Genomic DNA, 25,036 nt, shown 5'->3' with positions numbered 1-25,036 from the left:
ACAGCAGGAAGGTGGGAAGTGCTGAAGCTTGAAGCTGCTCCTGGAACCAAGACTGTAACTTGTCGCAGTACAGTGCAAGTTGCTAGGAGAGAATCAGGACCATTCACTCATCTTTAGACCAGGTTTCAGAGTGAAAATCAAGCAGGAGTTTAAAAGCAGGAGGGGGGAACTACCAGCATAAGATTGCTGTATCTAACAGCATCCCTAAGGGTTAATATAAGGAATCTCTCTAGCAGACTTTGCTGACAGAAGGCTCCAAATGCTACAGCTCAGTCAAGAGCCACACACAGGACAGCAAGATGAGTTGCTTAAAAAGAAGTTAAAGTGAGTGGGCAATGAATGAGCCCATTTGGATCAGCTGCACTTGGGTCCACTCCCCGTGGGAATGCCAGGCACTGACTGCTGTGCTTCCCTTGATGGACAGTCTGCTCCTCTTTCCAGCTTAGGCACCTCCATTGCACCTCTCCTCCAAGCCACAGTAGCTCATCCCCTTGTAGTCGTTCGTGTATTCCTCTTTGTGAAGTTGTAAGTTTTTCTAGTGCTCTTTCACTGATGGGAGCAGAGCCCTGCAGAGTCTAAAGGATGTGCTGAAGGAGACACAGGTCAGACTGGTGAGCTGAAATCTCATCTCTGATATGCAGTTTATGTCTTAAAAAAGGAGCAAGTTTCCTGCATAGAGTTTTTGAGAGTTAACACCTGGTTCTCCTGCCCTCGCTGTTTTCTGTGACTGTGTATCTTGTCTTCTGAATCCAAAGGCAGGGCAGGGCTATCCTCAGCTGGGCGTGAAAGTTGCGTTAAATATTTTGCAACAGAACATGCTTTGCATCAGCAATCAGCATTACGATTCCTATGGGGACTCTCTGGGAATCCAAAAATCTAAGCGTTTTGCAGGTAAAACAAATAAATGACTGGCAGCAAAAGCACATTTTGATGAACTCCCATTTCTGCCCTTCAGAGATGACTGGGAAGTGATAAATCACAATCTTCCATACAGAATTTTATCTACCATAACATATATATGAAAATACCAACAACAGAAAGAAAAAAGCTAGATTAGACTACTACTAAAAAATGTCCAAGTGCTGCTGCATGGACATTTTTTGCTTATTCCCACTCTCAGCAGCACAGCCCACTCCCCTAAGCCAGGTGGATAATATACCCTTGTTGATCCAAGCTGCATCCACAGCCAGTGCCAGTGCCCTGAGACAGGAGCCCAGCGATACATCAGCAAAGTCTCTCCAGCAGCAAGCCATGGTCTGCCAGGATGGGCATTTACTTATGTCGCGTGTGCTGGGCCCAGTTCTGGCTGCCTGTGCTCCTGCTCCAGTTCCCATCACACGAGCTGGCATCTCAGGGCAATCTGGGATAAGAAGGTTGAGGAACCCAGCAGCAGCCCCTGAACAAGACCCCGCTCACCCTCTGTGCTCGCAGTGCTTAGGAGATGTGGCTGTTGCCTGCATCAAAGGAAAGATGCCTGGTCAGAGCCCCAGGTGCATTTTGAGGGGCTGAATACACCCTATAAGAAACACACCCATCCCCTGCTGCACCAAAAGCTGACCTGAACCCTGCCACGTCTCTGGGACCATGGCTACCACCAGGACACTGAGCTGGTTAAACTGATGTCAGTTTATTTTCCTGCAGTGACACTCAGAGCCGAGCTCCCATGTGCCAAGTCTGAGCTCAAATGAATTGTTAGCAAGTGGCCAAAAATATACAGACAGGATATGAGTAGGAAGCACAAAATGGGGTGGGAAGTGATGGCAACGAATGTTGTGATTAGCCTAAGAAGGCTGGAAAAGCCTTAAACATCAAACATGATTTTCAACAGATGAATCTCCTCCCTCAAATCTTCTGCCCCACCCTCCCAGCAAAAACCCCAGGGCAAGATTTACAGCAGGAAATGAAAATTATTGATGCGTTAGCTTCCCCAAGCCCCAACTGCTGTAGGCAGACATTTGGAAAGGGAGTAGGGAGCAGAGTGAAATAGCTACTCACTGGTATAGGCAGAGGGAGACAGGCTGCAGCCCTCACCCTTTCTTTGGGGAAAGATAGAATGGTGTGACCTTCCTATGCAAGGAGATAAGTATTTCTTGGTTCTGATTTACCAGTCGTATTCTACATCTTGCAACCCCAGAGACTTCAAGATGACCATGCTGGAGAAAAACTGAAGCTAACCATGGCCCCCGAAGTGGCTCTCAGCCTAATAACAAGCTTTCCTCTGATGGAGGAAAAGCTCTTGGCACACTGACTGTCCTGCTACATGCCTGAATTTCTGCCAGGCAAATGAATCAGCATTTCAGGGAGTGACCAAAAATGCCCTTCCTTTAGGAGGAGGTGGTGGAAACGTCCCATCGATCTCAACACCTCTGCCTTGCTCATGAACCAGTCAACATGGCAGAGTCCATTTACAAACAAAACTCCTTCTGCCCCTCCTGAGGGTTGGTGAGGGACCAGCCATACCACCCAGTCATCTTTCCTGGAAGCATTTCAACTCCATTTGGGCCTGCAGTAGCCAGGCAAGTGCTATTCAGGTTTAAGTATCACAGTCCTCCCAGGGCTAAAGGGCTTTGCTGAGAAGTAATGTGGAAAATGAATCGGCTTGCCAAATTTATCTGTTAGGCTTTACAGGTCTCCTGTAAAAGCAGTAACAAACTAGGACTGCTGAGGCTAGCTTGTAAGGACTGCACAGTATTAATATGAGGTGGGGTCACAGTGTAATTACACATTAAAGCAATTGTTTAATGAACAATTAAGGCACCTGAGTGATTAGCTCAAAGCAGTCATGACAGCAAAGGCTGATCTCTTACCTATCTATATGGCCACAGCTGGCAATAAATGACTGATACCCGTTGGGGTCTAACAAGGACCACCCAGGTATTATTAGTGTGTTGTCAGTGTAAACATGGCAGCTGATGATTGGACCAGATAGCTTTAAAGCTGCTGGAAGAAGCAGTTTTGCTAGGGGTGCTCTGCATAAACACACCACCACCTTTCAAGCGTGGATGTGACAGCCCTGAGCCAATCAGCTTTTTTTCCTTGAAGTCCCACCATAAAGAACACTTTGCTGTGCCCTCAAATCAGAGCTTTAACATCACTGCGTGAAGCAGCAGGGACAGCAGGAATCCTTACACCTTCTCCATCCCCAGCTGCTAGCCCATCCTGCCCCACTGGTGCCAGCCTTTTGGTGAGTCTCCCAGCTCTGTCACAAATGCCTTCAAGCCTGGAAAAGCCATAAGAGAAATGAGAGATATTCTCGCTATACAGCAAGGTGCACGTGAGGAACAGCTCTGGGAGATGGCGCTTGCGGCCAGGAGACATGCTGCCAGTTACGCACAGGGTTTTGGTGTGTTGCCTGAACACAGAGGCCATTCAATACCCTCCTTCAGGCTGGGCTGGAGCAGAACAGGGCAGTCCCTTGGGCTGTTATCCATCCTGCTCTGGAATATGACACACACATGCAGAGTCACTCGCTATTTTTACTGGCCTGATGTCCGAGTCCTGATTTCTACACAGAGAAAATAAAAAGGATCCTTTTTATCAACTGAGTCAGTGTCAAATCCTTCCCCCCTTCTAAAAATCATAGCTATAACCCCCTTGCTGCCAGTGATCCAGCTCCCAGAGTCTTGCACCAGGCTAGGAAAAAGGGATCATTTGGGGGGGGGGGGGGGGGGGAGAATAAGGACGCAGGGCAGAGAAACCTTCAGCGTGACAACTACCAGTCCATTTCTTCAGCAAATTTTCTGGGTACCAGGCATGCTATGCCCATGGGTCCTGCCAGCACCGGCGTATGATGGCTGGAGCCCTCCAGCCTTCCCCTCGTGTCCTGCCCAGACAGTCCCATGGCCAGCACCAGCCTCCTACGGCTCCTTTCTCCCCTGCTCCCATCTGCCAGGAGCTGGGTGGTGCCAGTCTCAAGGCGAGGGGACAGGCTTTGCTCACAGAAGGTGTGGGCACAAATAAAAACAGGACAGAGGAAAAAGGTACAGAATTCCCCACAACACTCTTCTCTTCCCAGGAAGCCTAGGGAACACGTCACGTTGTTTTTCCTTCCTGGGGGAGTACAAGTGACTCACATTACACCTTCTCACATTCGGGTAGTTTTGAGCTGTGGTCTTTTAGTCTAAACCATTTAATGAGCTTTTATACAAGATACACTCATCTGTCTCCTTCCATCTTTCCAAAAGCACCTATTAATATTTGGCACACTATTTCTGGGCCTGGTTCTCAAGCTTGCTAACCTGCAGCCCAAGCGTAGATAATGTTCAGCTTGGTACCCCTGGCAAGAAACAGGCTCGGCAGACACACAGCAAGCCCCAACCTGCTCCGTGTTTTCCCTCCACCTGGCTTCTGCGGGATTCCTCCAACAGAGAGGAAAAGTGTAAATTCAGGAGCTGTGACTCAGCACGGGGACTCTGCAAACAAGTCTTGCAGAGGGGTAGTGGAGTCAGCTTCCAGTTTTTTTCCCAAGATCTTGGAGATTGTGGCTATTTGTGCATTTTCCCCAGGTATTTATAGAGCAAGGCAGTGTCTAGACTTGCTTTTGGTTGTGTTTCTTGAAAGAAGGTTTTCCCTTCTGGCAGGAATATAAAAGTTCCTATTTTGGTTCAGCTAGTCTGCAGAGCCTTCGTCTCCCACACCAACCTCTATGGGCACCGACAGCCTCCAGCACTGCCTGGACTCCTAACCTGGACCTAAATTAAGGTCTGTTCACATATCACATACAGACTGGAAAGAGCCATGCACAAGTGTGTGTGTATGTGTGTGTTTGGGGGGGGGGGGGGGTTATGGGGGGTAAATTCCCATGCTTTCTCTAGGTAGCTTGTGAATCTTGCATCAGGAATTTGTAAATATTGGCACTTTTGCTCCGTGGTATCAGTTTGTGTTTCTGAGCATTAACTCCCAAGCCTCCATTTCAGCCCATTGGGGGATCAATGGTAAAGCCAGCAGATGCATTGCCTCCAAATCTCTAGTGCAATCTAGCAGGGCTCTGTGGTCTCCCAGGGACTGCTCCTACCAAGCCCAGCTGCCAGAAAAGCGTGTGGGTGTTCCCCTCTTCATGCTGGGAAGTCCGCCTAAACATTTTCCCAGGAAATACTTTTTAAGCACAAATTATTGTTTCTGAGGCAGTGAGTGAACAAGGCACAGCCTACTTGGGTGTGATCCTCAGCAATGAATATAAATCTTGTCCTGATGTTCTGCAATATTTGGGCACAGCATGGCAGGGCACAGCGCATAAGGAGGGGGGACTCAAACAACAAGTGGTAATCAGGGTCCGTCAAAGCTGGCAGAGGGGTGGCCGTAGATCTGAGGTGCCTCAGTCTAAAAGAGCTGCTGCCTCTTCTCCCATGGAGACTGAAGAATGCTTGGTTCTTCTCTGCTCTGACCTGTGCTGACCTGTTGGGCTGGGTTATATTTATCCAGGTGCTTGTCTCCTGGAGAATCTCCGCAATGTGAAAAATCCAATGTACAGAACAGGGAGTGTTTCTTCCAGAAACCTAGCAGGTTGTATGCACCGCGTATGATTCTAACTAGTGTAACATGCTACACGCCATGCACACCCTGAAACTACACATACATTCATTCTCACCTCTTCCATAGGGGCCTGTGATCTTGAGTGGCTCCATCACTGTAAAGATAACTTGAAACAGTGCCTCCCACAGGGTGGGAGGACAACAGGACTCACCACTTCCCAAAACTTGGGGCACTGTAAAGACATCATCAAAGATAAGAAGAGGGACTCCTAGGGTCACCAGACTCTCTGAGAAATATCAGTTGGCTGTGTTTCCCTTTTCAAAGCAGGAATCACCAGCAACAGGTTAAAACAGTCATGAAGCTCTGACTTGGTCCCACTGAACCACCATGATTTGCAAGGCCTGATTTGCAAAGACAGGGTTTGGAAATTTCAGTCTTAAGATGGGACAAGAACCTTGCTTGCTTGCTTTTACAAAGGAGCAGCAGCAACAACATGTTCATTTGTTTGGCTATCAGTCTCTCTGGTCTGGATTTGGGTTTCCCCTGATGCTTTCTGACTAACCCAAAGATGGTTTTCTTTGAGTGCATGCTCTTGGTAGAGACCCTACCAAGCACGTCTGACTTTGTTTTGGTGAGCCCAGGCAGGCATCCTTACTGGCAGGTTCAGAAAAGCAACTTAAAGCAGGAGAAGGATGGTTTCATCATTAGGGCACTGGAGCAGGACACCATAGACCCAGGTTAAGTTCTCCAGTCTGCCATAGGCTCCCAGGGTCCATCTCACAAGCATTTTAGAGATCTAAACGAGATCACGTGAATTTAGATCTCTTGGTGCCACATGAGGAGCACTGAGCACACAAATCTCAGTGCCTCACCAATACCCAAAAGCTGTTTTGTTAGTGGATTGATGTGGGATTGCAGCCTTGCCGATCTGCAGGTCCTTTAATACAATCACAGTGGGCAGGACAGATCACGGGAGTCAGCAGGATACTCTCAGGGGCTAGAGGGGGCTGTCTGGAGCATGGACAGTGCAGGACATATATCGCAGTGCCTGTGCTCCCTTTGCTCTTGTGTGGGTACAAGCAGACTTAGCTTTGCAGGACAGTCCATCAAACAGCTTTCACTAGCATGATATTCCCTTATGAAAACACCCAGCAACCCTAACAGACGGCGCTTTGTTGTCCTGGGAAGTTTAAAAGATAACATCATGTGGTCGCCAGCTAATGTTTCTAACTGACGCTTTATGTTACTTGCCGAGGCTTTTTCTAATCTAGCATTTCTGCCTGACCCATCCAGTTGGCACAGGCAACATGCAGAGACAGCAGCACCCTCATTATACCTGCCCCCTCCCACCCCAGGCAGGACCCCCAGGCAGCATTTCCATCACATATATTTCACCAGTGCCCAAGCCCCATAATCTGCTTGGTGCAGTGACTTCCCTCACTGCGTCCTCAAGCACTTCATGTGTGCTGCAGAATGAAGCAATTCCCCACCACCACCTTTGGGTTGACTTGACAGGGCATAACATACTTTGCACGTTGGCATCATTCCAGGTGGTCCAACTTGGTCAAGAAATGCTTTAGGCTATAGACATCAAACCTTATTTGACCCCTTTTTGTGACACATCGGTTAAACCATCAGTATCAGTACCATGGCTTCAGGTACGAAAATATGTTTCAATACTAGCTGGTGGGCAATTCGGAAGTCCTGTCACACTGGGCAGATTTCAGTGGGATGACTGATGGAAACAAAGACAAGGTCTGTCAGAAATGAGTTAGAGCATGCTAGAAAAAAGTTACTATTACTCCTAGGTAGCTTAGCAGTTTTTAAGATTTTGGGGATTTTGCCATATTTTTCTACTGTTGTTCCAGCAAAAGGTGTTGCATTTTGACCAGCATTTCCCCATCACTAAAATCATATATTCTAACGGCCTCTGATACCAACAAACCTTCTCCAGCACGCTCTACCTGATCGCAGTCTTAAAGGTACTCTTGGACCCATAATGAAAAACAGTCACAGACACTAGATGCTGCCATTGTTATTAACAGTGATGATAATAATAGCCCTAAAAAAGACACTAGTATTTCATTTTCAGGTTGTCCAATCTTCACCCAAAGTCCAGAATTTTTCACAGTCCCTTTCTGTGTGCTGTGAGAACAAAAATGTATGACCACAGCAGACAAGGGAGAAGTATACCTAATAAAAATAATGTACGACAATAGCAGCGATCGGCCCAAAGAGAAGAGAGAGCTATTATCCTTTCCCCTCCCACAGACCTTCTCCACCCTTGTAACATTGCAGCTCCCTCTTCAAAGAGACTCAAAGAAAGTCAAAACAATGTATGGCCTGCTTCCATTTGCTATAAAAGTACAGAAATGTAGCACAGACAACAATGCCAGGCTCCTATCACAACTCTGTGTGTCTTCAGGAGGATATTTGACCTCCAAGGATAAGACCGACCGGAAAGTCAGGGAGTGAGATTTCCTTTGCTTTAAAGTACAATACGACTTCACCCACCTTGATGTCCTTTAGCATTGACTTCTGCTGACCTCCCTAAGGCCCTCTGTTTCAGCACATGAGATCTCTGGGCTTGGGATGGGTCACAGTGCCAGGCTTTAACCAGGCAGTTAAGCTTCCCCTGTAAGTCCCCCCAGCAGAAGCGTAGTGCTGCCGTCTGTCCCCGTGGCCAGAATTTGAGCCTGGCTTAGCTGCTGGAGCCCCTATCCCATTAAACATCACGCTCACGTGGCAAGGCTTAGTTGGCTTGCTTGGTGACCCATGGAGAAACACTGCCCTGCACCATCAAAAGAGTGGGTGATGGTGTCGAAACTGGATTTGATACGTCTGAGTCAAAGGCAAGCCCTGCACAGCCATACATGCACGGCTAAATTTGGCTCTCACTTCCCTTCCTATGCGTGCTCACCCCGCTGGGGAAGGAGGAGAAAGCAGCCGCACCCTGCAGGGAGATAAGAAACCCTCTACTCAGGGAAGCGTAAGCCACAGCTGAAATGACAGCAGGGAGAAGAGAACCTGTGTGTCAGAGGTTGCAGACTGTCAGAGCTCTTAGGGATGCCCCCACAGGGAGGGGGAAATCTAGAGAAAGCCAGCCACTCGGCCACAGCCTCATCTTGTCTCTCACGTCTTATCTTTGGCTGTGTCCACATTTGGACGTGAAGTACTCTCAGCCCTTTCTTCATCTTATTCAAGTTTGGTTGTCTCTTGATTTGGCAAAATCATTATAAAGTCTCCAACCCCTCAGAAATGTGCACACTCGCCCCCCCCCCCCCCCCCCCCCCCAGTCTGCCAGCTAGGATTCAATTAATATCAGGCAATTTAAACTGAATTAAAAGTTCTGGCGTGAGGCTCTGTCCTGGTTTAACTTGGCCAGCATCACACCACACCCTCATTTCGATTAACCCAAGTTTGAACACAGACATGGCCCTTAAAGCAGCTGTAAGAACTAGGCAAAGGTTAAATAATGAAAATAGCATGAATAAATAAAAAGAAGGGAGCCCAGCAGGATAAGGACCTGCTGACTTGGCAGGCACTCACATTGCTTCCAGTTTCATGCCCTCTTTTGAACACAGGCACCCTGGAAGCGAGGACAATCTTCCAACAATGCTGGGTGAAGGGAGGGGGGACATGGGGGTTTACTGCATTACAAATGCTGAGATGGACCAGGGATCACTCAATCGGACATGTCAGAAGGAGCAATTTATAATCAGCCCCTCGCTGAAATGTCAGTGGTGCTAATGCGTTACAGCTTCTGCTTGGCCAGGTGGAAGACTTTTGGAGCGTCAGGGTATAAATGGGACTGCAAGGGGCACAAAACCATTCTGCTGTTTCATGGGTGGTGGGTGTTCCCACCACACACTTCAAGCAGCATGTTGGCAAGTCATTCTGACACCTGCAGGGTCCACTGGCGTTTGCACTAGCCAAGGTACATTAGCTCATCCTGCCTTCCTCTAGGGAGCCCAGCTTATCCTGTCATACTTTCTCATTAACTACCATGAGATAAAGAATTGGCTCATTTTACGGCTGGTCTTGCTTCACCCACGAAGCTGACCAGCAACCATCGCCACGGGGTCTGCTCCTCTGACAGCCACATAGGGTTTGACCAGATGGGTCACTCTAAAAGCAGGAGCAGATCCCCAGAGTTTGTCTTTGGGGCAGAGCTGATGAAGGAGAAACAAAAGCTAGGGTGATCTTGGCTGCATCCCTGGTTCCTCCTGTTGTTTCACGGCTGGGGCCTGGGAGCAAGCTCTGACCTCCATGGGCCAAACTTGGTGCCACTTATCTGCTGGAGCAACCTGGATTTCAGTCCGTTAAGGACACAGCCCTGGGGCAGTAAGTGAAAGGGATCCAGAAATATTACATTAATATGGAGAAACATTCCCAGTTACGATCATCAGCCATGGGACTAATGTGATTGGATTGTGTAAACAGACCAAAGCTGGGTTTATTAGAGCGCGTTCCCTTTTCTAGGTATCTTATGCTAATGCACACAGAGATCTGGGAGATAGGAACAGTTTGAGGACTGTAAAAGGAAACCAGCAGACAGCTATTAACAGAGGAAAAATTCACAGGTACCCAAGCTTGGGCACAGGGATGGGTTTTATTACACTCAGAGGGGTTGGCAGAACACCAAGTTTCTATTCTAACGTGTATATGAATTTATATCTGAATATGTGTGTGTGTGTGCATGGACTTTAGTATCAACCACAAGAGAGGTGAAAAAGGGAGAATTTAATATACTAGCTACAAAATGCACTTCAAAGTAATTTCTAACAGTGTCTCAGTGCTGAGGAGTATTACTGTGACACAAAGCAGGCTGAAAGCCATAAGGCTGAGCCCAAAACATGCCGGGGTCCACCATACAGTCTGTGCATACACATGCGTGTTTTGTGGCTGTGCAATGCTGTTAGCAGTATGCAACCATGCAGCACACACACAAGCCGTGTGCTTCACCTAGAGTGCTGGATCTTCACAAAATATATCCCTCTGACAGACATGCAGTTTTGTTAAGATGAATGAGAAAACTCTGTATCTGCCCTCACCTCAGGGTGAAACACATAGAGCAAAATACCACAAATGAGTGTTTCCAACACAAGGAATAAACACGGATAGGTAAGGAATCTAGGGCAGCTCTGCTGACGATACAACGAGCCCTGCAGCAGAGACAGTCAGCCTCCAGAGGGGAAATCCCAGGTGCCAGGGTTGACTCCAAATTCCCTGGGGATTAACACATACTTTAGCCTAAACTCAGGTAAGAAAAACCTTTGCGAGGCAGCTCCACCGCTTGCCAGGGATGGCTGTCACAGCAGCCCCACGGCACACGCCAAGCACGTTCAAAGGTCCCCTCGCAGGAAATTCCACTGAAGACACTGATTAATTTCTTCCTTCAAGCCAACGATGAGTATTTTAAAGCTATACCTTTGAATTCTGACAATCATATAATGAGGTGAGCAGGGTCCGACCCAGGCAAAGCAAAAAAGAGGCGCTGAGTGCCCAGCCCACAGACAGGCACCCCCTGAACTTTTCAAAAGTGAATAAAAAAAACCTTGAAGACTTTTTTCTTGGCTTTCCTTCAACTCATGCACTGGAGCAGAGGTGAATATCTTGGATGCCAATACAAAGCATCCCCTGAGGTTTTATTATACCTCGTTCCCCCCCCCCCCCCCCCCCCCCTTCTTCCCTCCCTTGCAGTTCTGCTCTCAGTGCAGTGCCTGGATCTCTCTCACATCTTCTCTCACATTATTCATAATTCTCATCTGAAAGAGGAGGAAAAAAATATCTGTGAACTGAGCCTGTCTGCCTCTCACCAAACACTCAGCCATCACACTAAATTTTTCTCTATCCTTATGCTGCCACTGGAGCAGCATTCACAATTATCTCACTTTTCTCTATGCAGGCAATACCCTGGTAAGGATACTTTAATAGCTGGTATAGAGCTTAAAATTACCACATAACAAAAGATAATGGCACTCTAGGCATGAAAAATAACTCAGGATACTTACAGTCATGAGCACATGGCCACAGGGATCCATATGGTTGTTAATGGCCTCTGACACACTGTAAAGGCAAAGGCCGCATCAGTCCCTGCTATACTGTAAGCAGGGTTGCTTTGCTAGAAAAAGATGTGCTGAAATACCACAAAGTCGGGGTGTTCCTGGAAGGGACGGGCAAGAGGGGAGAGGTGGAAATAGGTTTTGGAAAGGCATCTTGGGATGTGTCATCTTCAGCCCAGGTCAGAGCTGTGAGAAGTGTCTGAGCCACGGGGCAGAGTGGCAAGAAAACCCCATTGTCCTTGCCTGACCGCTCTCATCTGCCCCCGCTGCTGCTTGGAGACCCCAAATCAGAGGCAGGGAGGGCAGCGTGCACACAGATAAATCATCTGATAGCGTGTTTTTTAGTCACTAACCCTGTCTCTTCTGCTTCTGCTGCAGTTGCCTGTCCTGTGAAGCGACATGAGTCTCAAGGGATCCCTCAGCAGCAATCCTGGCTCATCAAAGTAAGGATCTCTATGGTGGTCTTCCTCCATCTCATGGCTGAGCACCACCACTCCTTCCTACCAGCCGCAGGGATGCTCCTAGCAGTCCCACTTGTCCCCCAAATCCCTGGTCTTTGTTTCACCTTTCCTGGGCACCTCACAAGCTGTGGCCATAGCCAGCATCACTGCCTCACACCTCATGTGCTCTGTGTGCTGTGGCTTGGTAATGCTGCATTAGGTGCGGAGAGAGGAGAGGGACACAGGAGCCTCTCTGCCTGTGGCTTGGGGGCTATGGCAGCCCATGGCAGCTTCCCAGTGGAGCCAGAGCCACCAGCTCTCTCCCTCCTTCCTGCACGCTCCTGGTCTCTGGAGAGCAGGGTGTAGGTGTATGAGCACTGTGAACTACTGCCTGCCCTCAGGGGGACATGGTGACAGAGCAGAAAGTAGCCGCTGGGCACCAACTGGCTCACTGCACCATGCAGGACTGCCAGACCACAGTGCCTGAAACCCTGAGATCCTGCTTTGATCCTCCTCTGCCAGGCCTGAGCTGGAGAAAACACTCTTATCTCCTGGCTGCACACTCCTATGCACAACCCAGGCATGGGGGTGGGGGGGCCCACAGGGGATGTAACCCACGCTTAGAGACCTGACACCCCAAAAGTCAAGTGTTTACACGCAATTACGTCCTTCCACATTTTTACATGGGACACGTTCTACATCTAAGCACCTGCCTTCAAGGGCTCTGAACAACCTGATCTAGTTGAAGATGTCCCATCTCATTGCAGGGGGGGTTGGACTAGATGACCTTTAAAGGTCCCTTCGAACTCCAACTATTCTATGATTCCATGATCTCAAAAGAGTCCACTAATAAGGGATCTTAATCTCGGCACTTACACTGCCTCAGGTTCAGGTGGACTCAGGTATCACATGGAGGGGTCTCCATTTACCTGCACTGCTTCCAGTCACAAACGCACTTATCGCTCACTGGGAGCCACTGTCCAGCCCCTCCAGAAGCGATGTCCTTCCAGGGGACACTGCGCGTGAAAGTAACTCTAGTGGGGACAGGCCTAGATGGGCTCCTCTGTCTCCTGTTTCCAGCTTCTGGGTTTAGTGACATGTGCCTGTGGTGTGGATGACAGCTAGGGTTGCAGAGGGAGCCACCAGCACGGTCAGACAAGCAAATGTTTTGCCTGGTAATTTGGAGTCGCACCACATCTGATGGACATGATGAGGAGGGCAGGGCTGGTCCCTCTCAGGACAGCTGCAGAGCTGCTGTACTGATTATCGCATGAGCTGCAGTGTGAAAGCAGATGTTAAAAAGATCTGGGAGCTGATGGTTTATTTGTACCTTCTTTCTTTTACAGTGGCAGCATGGGCAGAGCAGATGGAGCCGCCAAGCTGAGCGCAAAGGACCTGTATGGTAAGTTGTGCCTACAAACACATCTAAGGTTTCCTATAGCAAAAGCACCTCTGGAGATCTGGACACAGCTCTTGGGGAGTTTTAGGCTGGAACTCAATCAAAGCCACGTGAATCCAGACCTGCATACGCAACAGGCTGGCCTGACATGGCAGCAAAAAGGCATCTTGCCTCTGTGCCACTGCCTCCCGTGCTGGGGACAGCTATGATTTTTTGAGAACAGACAAGCTATGCAGAACATTGCTTCCCCTCACCCCCACCCATCACCCAGATCCTCTCCAGTTATGTTAGCAAGATAACCTGATAAAGGGCCTAACAAAAGAAAGACTGTCCTCAGCAGGTTAATGATTATCATCTTTTTAACTATTCAGTGAACCATGAAAACTCCACTGCCCTTTGGCTCTTTGGAAGTAGATGGAATTGGTAGGATGGGTGCTTGTGCAAAGCCTGATATGCAGCTTGGTTATAAACCACCCCAGCTCCAGAGGAGCCAGTGAGTCCCTGGGTGAAGAGCCATAGAGAACATTTAGGTACCAATAACAGTGATTCCTGATCTTAGCAGCTCTCTTAACGTACCCCAGGTGAAGACTTGGCCTGTGGGGTAGGCAGAACAAGCAGAAAGTTGTGTGAGAAGTCACCTCCCTCAGTCACTCTCTGGATAAGAAGATGGGGGTTTGTCTGGGGGAACACTAGCAGCTTTTGAGGAGTTCGAGCCTGCAAACTCTCACACCTGAGAGCTGTCGATTTGCTTGGTTGATGCTTTCATTGGGTACGAACAGGCTATGTGTGACCCTTGTTGGAGAGCTTGTATTTGATAAGAAATCTCCCTTTGCAGCTAGGAGGTGAGGGTGGTTTATTAGTCCCTGGGAAGTGACTTTGGTTGCTGAACAGTTTTGGCTGGAGGTTTATCAGTGTGGAGTGGCCTGGGCAGTGTCCTGCAAGTGACCTATCTTGCCTGGAGAGAAGTGGTTGCTGGTGGGAAGGCAGGGACTGTACTTAATGGATGAAGTGTTAAAGTCATTGTTAACTTCGATTAGCTGGAAAGAAGGGAAACATGGGAATAAAGGTGGAACAGAAATTTGGTGCTACTGGCTGGGGCTATTTGTGGCGTGGATGCTGCATGATGGGCAGGTGCCAAGTGGGGGTTTGAACTGTGTCAGTCACTTGTCTGGAGATGAAATGACACATGATAAGCCTAGAAAGAAGCAAGCGGATGAGGCATGGAAAAGTTTGGGTGCTGCTCCACTTTGCACACAGGACTGCTAGTTCAGATGAGCTCCTCCTACCTCTAACAGCATAATTTCTTTTGCTGTGCACTGAACGCTCCTGCAGATCTGATCAGAGGCAGAAAGATTATAGTTGCAAGGTAAATAAAGAGTCACTGCAAGGTAAACAGAGAACCCTACAGAGACATGTAAAAATGAAACCAAGAGCTGACAACTGTGTTGGACCCATCCCTTAGCAGCACTGTAATCACATAATCAAGGTTAGCACCCACGGGCAGAGGCAGCCCAGAGCTCTGAATTGTCAGGGTTTCAGGGTGGGATCTAATTGTGAGCGCAAGGACGGCAAGCGGGGACCACCTCACAATGCCTCCACCGCAAAAGCTAGCAAAGGGAAAGGCTGGCAAACTGCCTTTAAAACAAACACAGTTTTTCAAATAAGTCATTTTCAACAATGAGTTATATCTTTTAAATTTTTTTGTATGGACACACCCCAAAAGCAAATTTCACTGGAGATGGGACCTCTCTGACCAAATTCCATCAAACCTTAAACGAAGACCATAAGTCCATGGGCCAAATCCTCAAGAGGAGTAAATCAGCTGCCTGTTATTTCCCTGCCACCTCTGAAGCACAGTATGAGGTCTGCAGTCATTTACTGCATAAATCAGTGGCTGTTGGATGGCTCAGCCCAGCACTGCACCAGTACATCCACAGGGTTTTTTCTTGGTGGAACTTGAAACCCGCCCCACTAATTCAGCATGTCATTATCAAAGGACACTCAGCATGTGTTAAACCAATATTTAAATGTCTGGGTCCTCTTCGCACTTGGATCCTCCCTCCCCCAACATTAATTTCTGCTGTGAGCTGGCATATTTGGGGATGGAGGGCAGGCAAGAACTAAAATTCCGGGGAGAATTATGTTTCGTAATGAAACAAATCACATCAAGCTGAGCTGGCCTTGATTATGTGATTACAATGCTGCTAAGGGACGTTCAGAGCTTACAAGACTCTTCGTATTTCCATTTTTCTCCAGTGTAATCAGGCTGGACCCTCAGCCTGTGTACACTGCCAGGCTTCCAAAGAAATTAGTGCAATGACTCCCAAATTCACAGCACACAGACATCTGCATTTAAAGCTTACTGGGTAATGTACACAGATGCTCCAATGCACAGATGTCTAAATATTATTCCTAGGTGAACGAGGCCTTGGTTTTAGCTTTCTTAAGATGTTTTTTCTACAATAGAGTGCCTCTCACCACACAGCAGGTATGGGAGGAAGGATGGCACGTACTGAACCATTAGTTCAGGTACTTGGGCTCTAAATGCTAACCCAGCCTGAGCCTTCATTACTGGCCTAACATGACAGGAGTGCCAACTGCAGGGACACAACTGCTATCTGAGGGCTAAGGTGACCCCAGTATCAACAGGGACTTACTGGCAGTATTAAAGCCACCTCAGGTGAGACCCTGGAGAGTGATATTTAAAAGCATCATGGTGAGGCTGAAGCAGAGCAGCAGCTCCAGGCTGCGTACAGAAAGTCAGCTGGATGACAGAGGTTTATACTGGGGGGGTATCTGTTCTGGGGGGTTCATGGACATAGTGTGAAACTCACAGGGCCACACAGGACACAGCCTGTGGGGTCAGAAAGGTGGCTGCCCTGGTGTGACCCTCTGCCTGCTGTAATTGCCTTGATCATCAAGTACGTGGCATCCCACTGTGCCTTCTTCACTGTGGCAAGCACAGTGGGATGCAGAGAGATATGCAAAGTCACCAGGGAATTCTGCAAAGAAATGAGCTTAAAGCCCTGAGCTATCTTATCCCAGCTCTATCCCTACCAGAGTTTTGATCAGTTGGATACGCTTTCTAGGTGCTCAGCTGTCCTCGGTGGAGTTTCCCGGCTGTCATGAGAGCAGGATACTCATCCTTTCCTCCCCCCCTTAGCAAACCAGCATCACATTTGCTCAGCTCCACATTCTGGAACAGTCTGTGGCTGCCTGCACAGAGCGAGCCCCGGCTCCACTGGCAGCAGGGGGAATGGCTGGCACCTATCAAGTTGCCACCTTACTCAATGCACAGCAACCAGCTGAATAAATGTTAATGCATACCATAAATAAATTAAGCTGCTTCTCCCCTTACTGGCATCTGTTCTGAGCCTAGATGAAAGCCTGGGGCGGGGGGGGGAGGAAACCAGTGTGGCTCCAGCAGAAGCCAAGGGAAGGGCTGGGAGGAAGTGCTTCTGCATAGTGCTTCCCACAGCAGGCTTCTGCCACCCCTTTCTGTGGTGACACCCAGGTGGACTTCAGGAGGCGTTCATCTAAGCTGCTTTCATGGTTGATCAGACAGCACCGTCTCTCGTGACGGATTAGGCAGTGTAACCATGAGAAGCGGCATAGAGTCGAGGGCAGTTTAACGATTATGGTGGATTTCTCACAGGGCTGTAGGAAGGAAATGGCTCTGCAGCAGTGTTCAGAGCAGCCCATTTTTGTTTGGCTACCGTGTCTGTCCCTGCAGTGCTCAGCTGCTTTCCAGCACCCCTGGCCAACCCCTCAGGTGTCTTTGCCTCTCACTTCAAGTGCTGTGGCACAGAAGTGCCCAGCAGATCCGAAACCAGGCTGGGCCCCCAGCAGGGCCACAGAGCGGAGGGATGGGATGTGGAGGAGCACCACAGAGGTGCAAGATGCCAGCCTGGCAGGAGAACAGCGCTTGTCTCGCATCCAAACCTGTGAGACCCAGCCAGCTGGCTCCAACCTGCCTGCCATATCCTTGATACACTCATTTCTGGAAAAGACCAAAACTTGTCAGGGTACAGGGCTGGAAAAGGGATTTTGGAGCAAGAGAAACTGCCTGTAGCATGAGTTAGGCTGGAGAAACATGGTGCTGAACAGCAGCAGCCTGCAAGGCGCGATCACTTGACACTGCACGCCCCCCGTAACCCAAGAAAGGCTTCGGTGCTGTAACAGGACACGGGGCACTAACACAAAGAGAAGAGCCATTCCTGCCTGCCTGACATGGCCCTGGACAGGTATCATCTGCCTGGGGAGCCGTGGGGAGAGGAGACTCCGTGGGCAGCGGCTGCACCCAGGAGCCACCGGCAGAGGCTTGGTGGAGGATGCTGGCCCTGGCTAGGCAGAATACACTAATGGCGAAGGCATAAATTATCTTTAATGGTCACAGACCAACTCCTGGGAGTCTCCACAGACCTCGCTTGTCTCCCAACGGGGCCTCCAGCCCCCAGCCATGTGCGGAGGTCTCTGAAATGAGACTTGCCAGCCCCCAGCATAGCCCCCAGACTGTCATTCCTTGCTGCCGGCTCTCCTGCACCCTCACTCGCACCCTGGGTAAGCACAGCGTGAAGCAGGGCCTTGGGGTCGCTGCTGTGAGATACCTGTCACAGACAAGAGTTATGCCAACTCAAGAATGACCCCAAAAATGGAAGACAGAAACATTGATTCAAGACAGTCTTGCTTTCCTTAAAGCTGCATTGTAAATCTGCTTTTACTATTGATGGCTCGGCACAATGACCAACAAAAGAGTCATTATTTACTATTAGTTATTGCCTGCCCAAACCATGAGCTTGTTAATTATTTCAGCTGGAGGCCATGTGGCAGTCACACAGTTATCAATGGGAGCACTGAGGCTCCAGAAGAGGGTTTGTGCGCAGATTTAACACACACTGGTATTGTCTGCAGGATACAACCCTGGCAGGAGTGGTGGCTAGAAACCTGAATTTGCTCAGCTACACCGTTGGGTTGAGAGGACCATGCACATGCCTAAACCCAAGGGGATCTGGGCAGCATCTGAACAGTGCCACGCTGGCATAAGCTCACATTTAGCACCACTGTGCCACTCCCCCCTCAGATGCACCTGTATCCTCTGTGTCTTTTAGCAAAAGCTAAAAACGGAAAGCACTGGCATTCACCAAGATGACTTCTGAGGTTCGACAGCTCAGCGGGAAGGCCAGGAGTTTGGTTTTAGGCACATCTGACTCAGATGAGGCATCAGCCCGTGCTCTGAAGCAGGTCTGCTTTGCCATCAGTAAAGCAGTAAAGCTGCAATTCTGGATAAAGCAACTTCACACCTGACTGACTGAGCAGCCATTTCCTTTAAAGCTATCGTCCCACAGGGAGAGTAAAGCCTGAGATCCAGCAAAGATCAAGACTCCTTGCTGCAGAGAGGAGGAACCACTTCCCTCAGACTGCCCTGCAGTTTCCTATTTGGGAAATGACAGGGGCATGGAGAGAACTGGTGCTGACCACAGCAGTACCAACCTAACAAGGATTTTCCAGGTCTAGTGTTTCCTGTACATACCACTCCTCCCAAGGGACCTGCTCTGCTTGCCCAAGACCTCCAGAGCACCGGACAGGGCAGACAGACACACACGTGTGTCTGTCTCCAACCAGCTGCACAACCATAGCCAACACATTTCACCCTTGGGCATTGCTTTCCCCTGCTCCTGCCATTTGCCAGGACAGACTGAAAGCTGCTCAGAGGAGGGAGCGTCTGTGGATGCATTTGCCCAGTGCAATGGGACAGTAACAGGGAGCCACAGTGCTCCTGCAGTAGGTGGAGTGAAAGGCAGCGCAGTTTTCCCACGTGCTGTTGCTGTTTGCTTCCCCAGCCCACCACAGCTCTGGGCAGTGCTGATCACAGGTCCAAGTCAGAGCAGTGCTCAAGACATTAATTCCCCATCTCCTCTGCTGCCAGCCTTGAATAACTCCCTTGTCCTCCCCCACTGCTCCCTCAGTGCCATTTCAGCTTCTTTCTTCACACCCCCTTTCCAACCCGAGGTTCCAGCTTCAGATTACCCCAGGTCCCCTCTGATGCTGCCTTATGAGTGACCCTTTTATTCAAAGCCTTGGACATTTAACACTCCAACTGGAAACAGGGCTGGCAATAAAATGGAAAGCCAACATTCCTGTTAGTTCCTGCAGATCAAAACCCAGTGATGGGTAAGATGGGCAACATGTAGGCTCAGGTCAGCCCTGACTGGAGCTACTGGAAAGAGCAGGCTCTGCTCTGGGTGCTCCTGGCTGGAAATCTGAGTTGGCTGGGCTCAGCCCTGGCTGCAGAGCTGCTTTGAAACCGCTCTGACCTGCCACAGGCAGCCCTCGTGCCTGCCTCGCAGGGCCTTTGGGACGGCACTTAGTGGCAGGGGGCTGCAGAGAGGGATCTGCCACCAACGCTGCAGTGCCCGCTCGGCATCTGCGGTGACCCTTTTTCTTTGCCACTTCAAGACTGCTGAGCACAAGTTCTCTCCTTGCATGGAGTAACTGCTCAGAGCTTATTCAGAAGAACATTTTCTTAAATGGAAATGGGTTGGTGGATATGCCTAAGTACCTTAATTAATAACAACAAAAAAAGAGAAGCTTTTCATTACAATTTTTTTTTTGGCCCTCAAGTAAAGCAAATTCATCAGTTTGTTTAATTAAATCAAGGTTCCCCCAATCTCACTAAATGTATTCTGACATTCAAAAAATGTCATTACCAGCTATGGGAAGTTCAGAAAACAATACTTTGGATTGTTTGGTGAAAAATAATTTGGTAGATTTCTTCCAGTTCTGGTTGTAAAGGAAAAAAGGAACACCTCTACCCAGGAGCTTCCCCTGCAGCTCCTCAATACCCCAATTATCTTCTGCTCAGCAGCCCCTGGGTGCCTGCCCAGCAGACAGTATGCTACTGTACATACTGCCTTGCACTCCCCAGCATGCCAGACACAAACATGTAGTGTTTCTTGATGTACTCAGTCCTTGCACAATCTGGGAGGTGGTTCAGGTTTTTATTTGCTATTCTAGAGTGGGTTGTGTCTTCAGCTAATAAAACAGGAATGTGAGCACTTGGGTCTGAGCTAGTGGCAAATATTAAGCGTGCCAAAGAGGAATTCAGCCTCGTGACACCTACTAGCAGCTGCCGACACGCTATCAGGAAAGCGGCTCCCTGCTGCCACAGACCATTCATACTTCTGGCTGCCCCCAACCTCAATGAGAGCATTTTCATTCACTTCAAGAGCTTCCAGATCATGTACTAACGTGCCAGCCATGAGTGATAATTGCCCCATGCAAAGATTCCCAGCATCACAGCCACCAATACAGACAAGCTCTGGCAGTTCAGAAAGTACCATGGTGCTAACAGTAAAACCAGGCAGCTTGATGCTTCATAAGAAGCTGCAAAGATCCTTCCAGAATGGAGCTCTTCCCGTGCCAGCCGGCCATGGGGACACCCAAGCAGGGAAGCCTGTGCAACAGCAGAAGCATGGTACGGACCTGCAGATGCCTCCCTGTCGGAAGCTCAGACGCAGCAGGTCTGTGCAGTGCACAAACCCAGATCCTTGACTAACCCTGCAGAACCTGGAGCATCCTCCCACTCAGCAAGGAAGCAGGAACCTGTTGGATCAGCAGAGCTGCACTACCGCAGATGCGCAGCCAGACTGCCAGATCAGATCTGGTCCCATGCTCAGATCCTGAGAATGGATGCTATTTCATAAGGCTGCTTTATAACACAGGCCCGGCAAGTTTGCATCATTGCCATTAGCATACAGAGGCATTTGCTGCTCTGTTTCTCCTCTGGAGGGCTGTGTCCTGACCTGTTGGTTTGGCACAAAGACTAGCTCATGCTACACTGGCAAGTTACTATAAACAGCGTGTGCACTGCTAGATAACATATAGATAATATAAAGAATTGGCAAGCTCCAGAAGGCAATAGCCAGGACTTTCCTTAGGCTGTTCTAATGGATGTGGAGGCCCGGGACATCGCTAGTGTGATGCAGGCAATCAAGGAGAGGTCCTTGGTCTAGTACTGCCAAGGAAAACAAACCTAATCCAATACACCTTTGGTTCCTTACAGACTGCTTCACATATGACTTGTCCATCCCCCACGTTTTCTGCTGTGTCTTCTGCCCAGCAACGGCTGAAAACAAATACGGGGAGAGATGGGGAGGATCAGGGAGGATCCTGTGTGATAAAACTTGGTAATTAATCAGAGAAGGATGTGCATGGAAGGGAGGCTGGGGCCTTTGCAGCTCTGGTGTAGCTGGCTGCATTTGTTACAGAGGCACCCGTTTACACCACAACTGACTGGCCTGGCATACAGGGTTTGTTTAGAGCAGTTTAGAATGTAAAGGGATGGAAAGAGATGGTATCTTGGGACTGAGCTTTGGGATCCTGCCTGTAGAAGACTGTAACCCCTGTGCAGCTCAGTGTACCACCACAGGCGCTCCCCCAGTCAGCAGCAGGAAAGAAGGGCTCAAACTCCCCTGAAACACACTGGGAACAGGTAGCGTCATGGCAATCCTGAGGCCATTCTGCCCTCTCGCAGACACTTAAGAAAATGCAAAAAGAGCAGAAAAAACCTGCTATAACACACTAGGAATCTGGGGAAAGCAGAGCGTGGTGGGAACACAACTCATTCAGCCTGTTTACCCCACATGCAGAGGCACAAGCATCTTCTGTGCAGAGCTGTACGGTTGTACAGCTGTACCCCAGCAGTCAGCAGCCATAGGTGCTTTTGGCACACTGCTCAGCTAACGTCTTTTGGCTATCTGCTTCAGGGTCAGACAAGCTGAACACCAGAGGAGGTTGTTTCCCTCCTCCCTAGGCTGATGTTCCCCCCTGTGAATATTCACAGGCCATTTCAGAAGCTGGCAGCAGAGGCAGGGCCCAAGCCCAGGTGCCCTGTTGGGTGTCCTACCCCTACGACCACCCTTTCTCCCACCCTTGGTACCACTGGTATGTTGTACTGGGGATGCTCTGCCCTGCTGGCTTGGCAGGGGACATGCACAAAGAGAGACAAGCCCACTTCTGCCCTCCTTTGCTCTACTCTACATCCCTAGAGACTTTAACCAAGTTATTTCAGCTCTAAGCTGGTCCCAGCAGGCAGAATTTATCCTGCTAGCTGATTTCTTGTGCACACAATCCGCCAGGCTGAAGGGAGTGTGCACAGCCATGTCCCAGCTCCCTGCGAAAAAGGGTGTTGCATGGAAATGGGGAGGGAACTTGGCACAAAAGATGCAGTTTGGCTTCCTGGACCAAGCTGATAACCCCATCCCTCCAGGGTGTACATCGATCCTGCTTTTTTTTCCTCATTTATTACTCTTTCATCCCTTCTACTCCTTAACATAAAGCCAAACAGGACGCTCTCCCTTCCAGCCAAGATTTTAGCCTCATCACTGGGATTTCAGCCCAGCACCCAGTTTTGAGACCTCGAGTAAAATGCACCTTGCTACCTCTGCAGTGGTCTGAGCTTTTTCCATTTCCTCACATGGCCACTGGTGCCAGTGGGAAACATCATTCCCACAGCACTGTTTATCCGTAAGATATTGGTGATAGATAACATTCTTCAGAGAATGGCTTTACAGTTTTCCCCACACCTCTGGGTAAGTGGCAAGATTAAAGCTAGCTGATTACAAAAGGACTGAACAACTGAACTGAATTCAGCTAAAGAACCATTTATAGGGTTTTTTTTTTTCCCTGAAAGGGGTGTCTTAGGGCTCACTGGGCCAAATCCTTAGAGGCAAGAAATGAGACAATTTACCAGAATGTACATGTCCCACATGGCATCTGCACTCAAGTAATTCAAAACTTACTGGATGACCTAAGCCATTCATACAACAAGTGTTTGGGCTCAGAAACAGCGCGACTGAATTACCCATCATTGCTTTTTAGCGGATCACACCAGCCACCTTCCTCCAGATGAGACAGCATCCCCATGCTATGAGTTTGGTTTTTTTTGTTGCCAGACACCAAAAGCAAGGGACAAAGGTGTATTGTTTTCCCAACTCTGGCTCTTTTGGCAGACAGAAGGGAAACAGTACAGTGGCGGTCACTGTGGGCTCATGCCAGCTTTTATCACCTGCAGATGTTTGCTGTACTAGTGCCATGGCCCTGGAGCTCTCCTTGCCCTTTGCAGCCCAGCCTGTGTTATATCCAGAGTCCTCCACTGCTACAGCTTCTAAATGTCACAGCAGAAGATAATTCATTTAAACAGAGGTGCAGATTGGTGTCTAAGCTTTGACAGCAGCTGCCACCTAATTTTGGGAAAATCATCACTATATTCCTGTAATGCTTATTTATCGCATGGGGATTATGCAAATTCTCTGCCTCCTGGGGCCAGGATATGGGTTGGATAACCAGTTGTGGTGCTCGGGTCTTCTCCATTGCAAGACGTTGTAGAAATGCAAAGTGTCCTAGTAGGAGAGGTGTCAGATAAACCAGGAGGAAATTAGCTATGGCTGCTAATGTGCCAGCGTGCATTCATTCATACAAAATTAAGCAGACAGAGGACAGGGCTGTGCAGAAGGGCAGTGTGAAAGCCACCCAGGACAAGCAACCTGTCTTCTGAAGTCTTTTCTGGCCAAGGGAGTTCACCTGTTCAATGTAAAGGATCCCCCTTGATCCATAGAGTCAAATGGCCACAGATCTCCCTGAAGGCATCGTTCTGTGTGTGGCATATTCGGATCAGCCCAGCACAATCAGAGCTAGATTTAAGCTAAGGCAAATAATGATGCATCCACGGAAGGGTCTGCAATATTTCACCACATTGCTTTGAAGTAAACAAACCAAAAAACCCTCTTTTTTTTTTTAAAGCACCCATGCTTCTCAGATAGATGTGGCCTAAGACTGACTATTTTGTGATCTGCAGCCTGGATCTTTAACTCTTCCTGTGTTTAAATCAAAACTAAGCACTAGGAAAGGAGATTTCAGTGTTTTGGCACTCTGCTGTCCCCGGAAAGCCTGGCTGTTTTCAGGCCTTGTGGTTATATTTGTGGATGCCAGGAGGAAACACAAAAATAAAAGTTTCCATGGGTGTGGGGGCCAGGTAGAAGCCAACAAGACAGAAGGGATTTCAGGAGAAGGAACAAGCAGACATCTTAAAGAAAGGGACAGGAAAGAGAATATGCAGAAACACCCCCTTTCTCACCCTGGGCAGCTTCTGGGACGTCATTTGAATGGCATCCTGAGACAAAATAGAGGCACTTTGTTCTAGTTCTGCAGCTTTTAAAGGTAATGCAGAAATTCCCCCAGGAAAAGGTTGCAAATGGTGAAAGGGGCCTTTGTCCCTCTGAGTCAGCTTACCTCTGAGTGCAGGTGATGGGAAGTTGGGCTATGCAGAGCTCTGAGGTTTCTACAGGTCCCCAAGATTTCCAAGGGCTTCTCTAAACATTCTCTCAGAGGTGCATGCTGAGATCTGCCCTGACCATGACACGTGCAGCTTCTCTGAGCTTGAAGGGCAAAGGTATCGGAGGGGACCCCAGAAAGTCTATAGGCAACCAGCTGCAGCCCTGACCATTGCTACAACTCCATGGGCTGTTCTCCTACCAGAAAGCCAGTCTGGTTCTCCTACCAGAAAGCCAGCCTACAGTCTGGTAGGCTGTTCTACCAGAAACGCAGTCCTATACTAGCCTCCCCCTGGAAACCGTGTCCCCCTGGTATACCTTCCCTTCCTT

At 49.0% G+C, this 25,036-nt stretch overlaps 1 protein-coding gene across 1 annotated transcript in view; it reads left to right on the top strand.

Moving 5' to 3' along the window:
* Nucleotides 1–25,036, top strand: part of EPS8L2 (EPS8 like 2) — a 68,829-nt gene that overhangs the window by 10,489 nt on the left and 33,304 nt on the right. Inside the window, exons 2-3 of the mRNA XM_030039587.2 lie at nucleotides 11,916–11,980; nucleotides 13,324–13,379. Coding sequence (XP_029895447.1) covers nucleotides 11,937–11,980; nucleotides 13,324–13,379 — 100 coding nt within the window. The 5' untranslated portion in view covers nucleotides 11,916–11,936. The remainder of the gene's footprint in view (nucleotides 1–11,915; nucleotides 11,981–13,323; nucleotides 13,380–25,036) is intronic.

Source organism: Aquila chrysaetos, chromosome 16 (assembly GCF_900496995.4).
Source record: "Aquila chrysaetos chrysaetos chromosome 16, bAquChr1.4, whole genome shotgun sequence".
In the NCBI taxonomy this organism is placed as follows: Eukaryota; Metazoa; Chordata; class Aves; order Accipitriformes; family Accipitridae; genus Aquila; species Aquila chrysaetos.
This window is presented reverse-complemented; position numbering and strand designations above follow the sequence as displayed.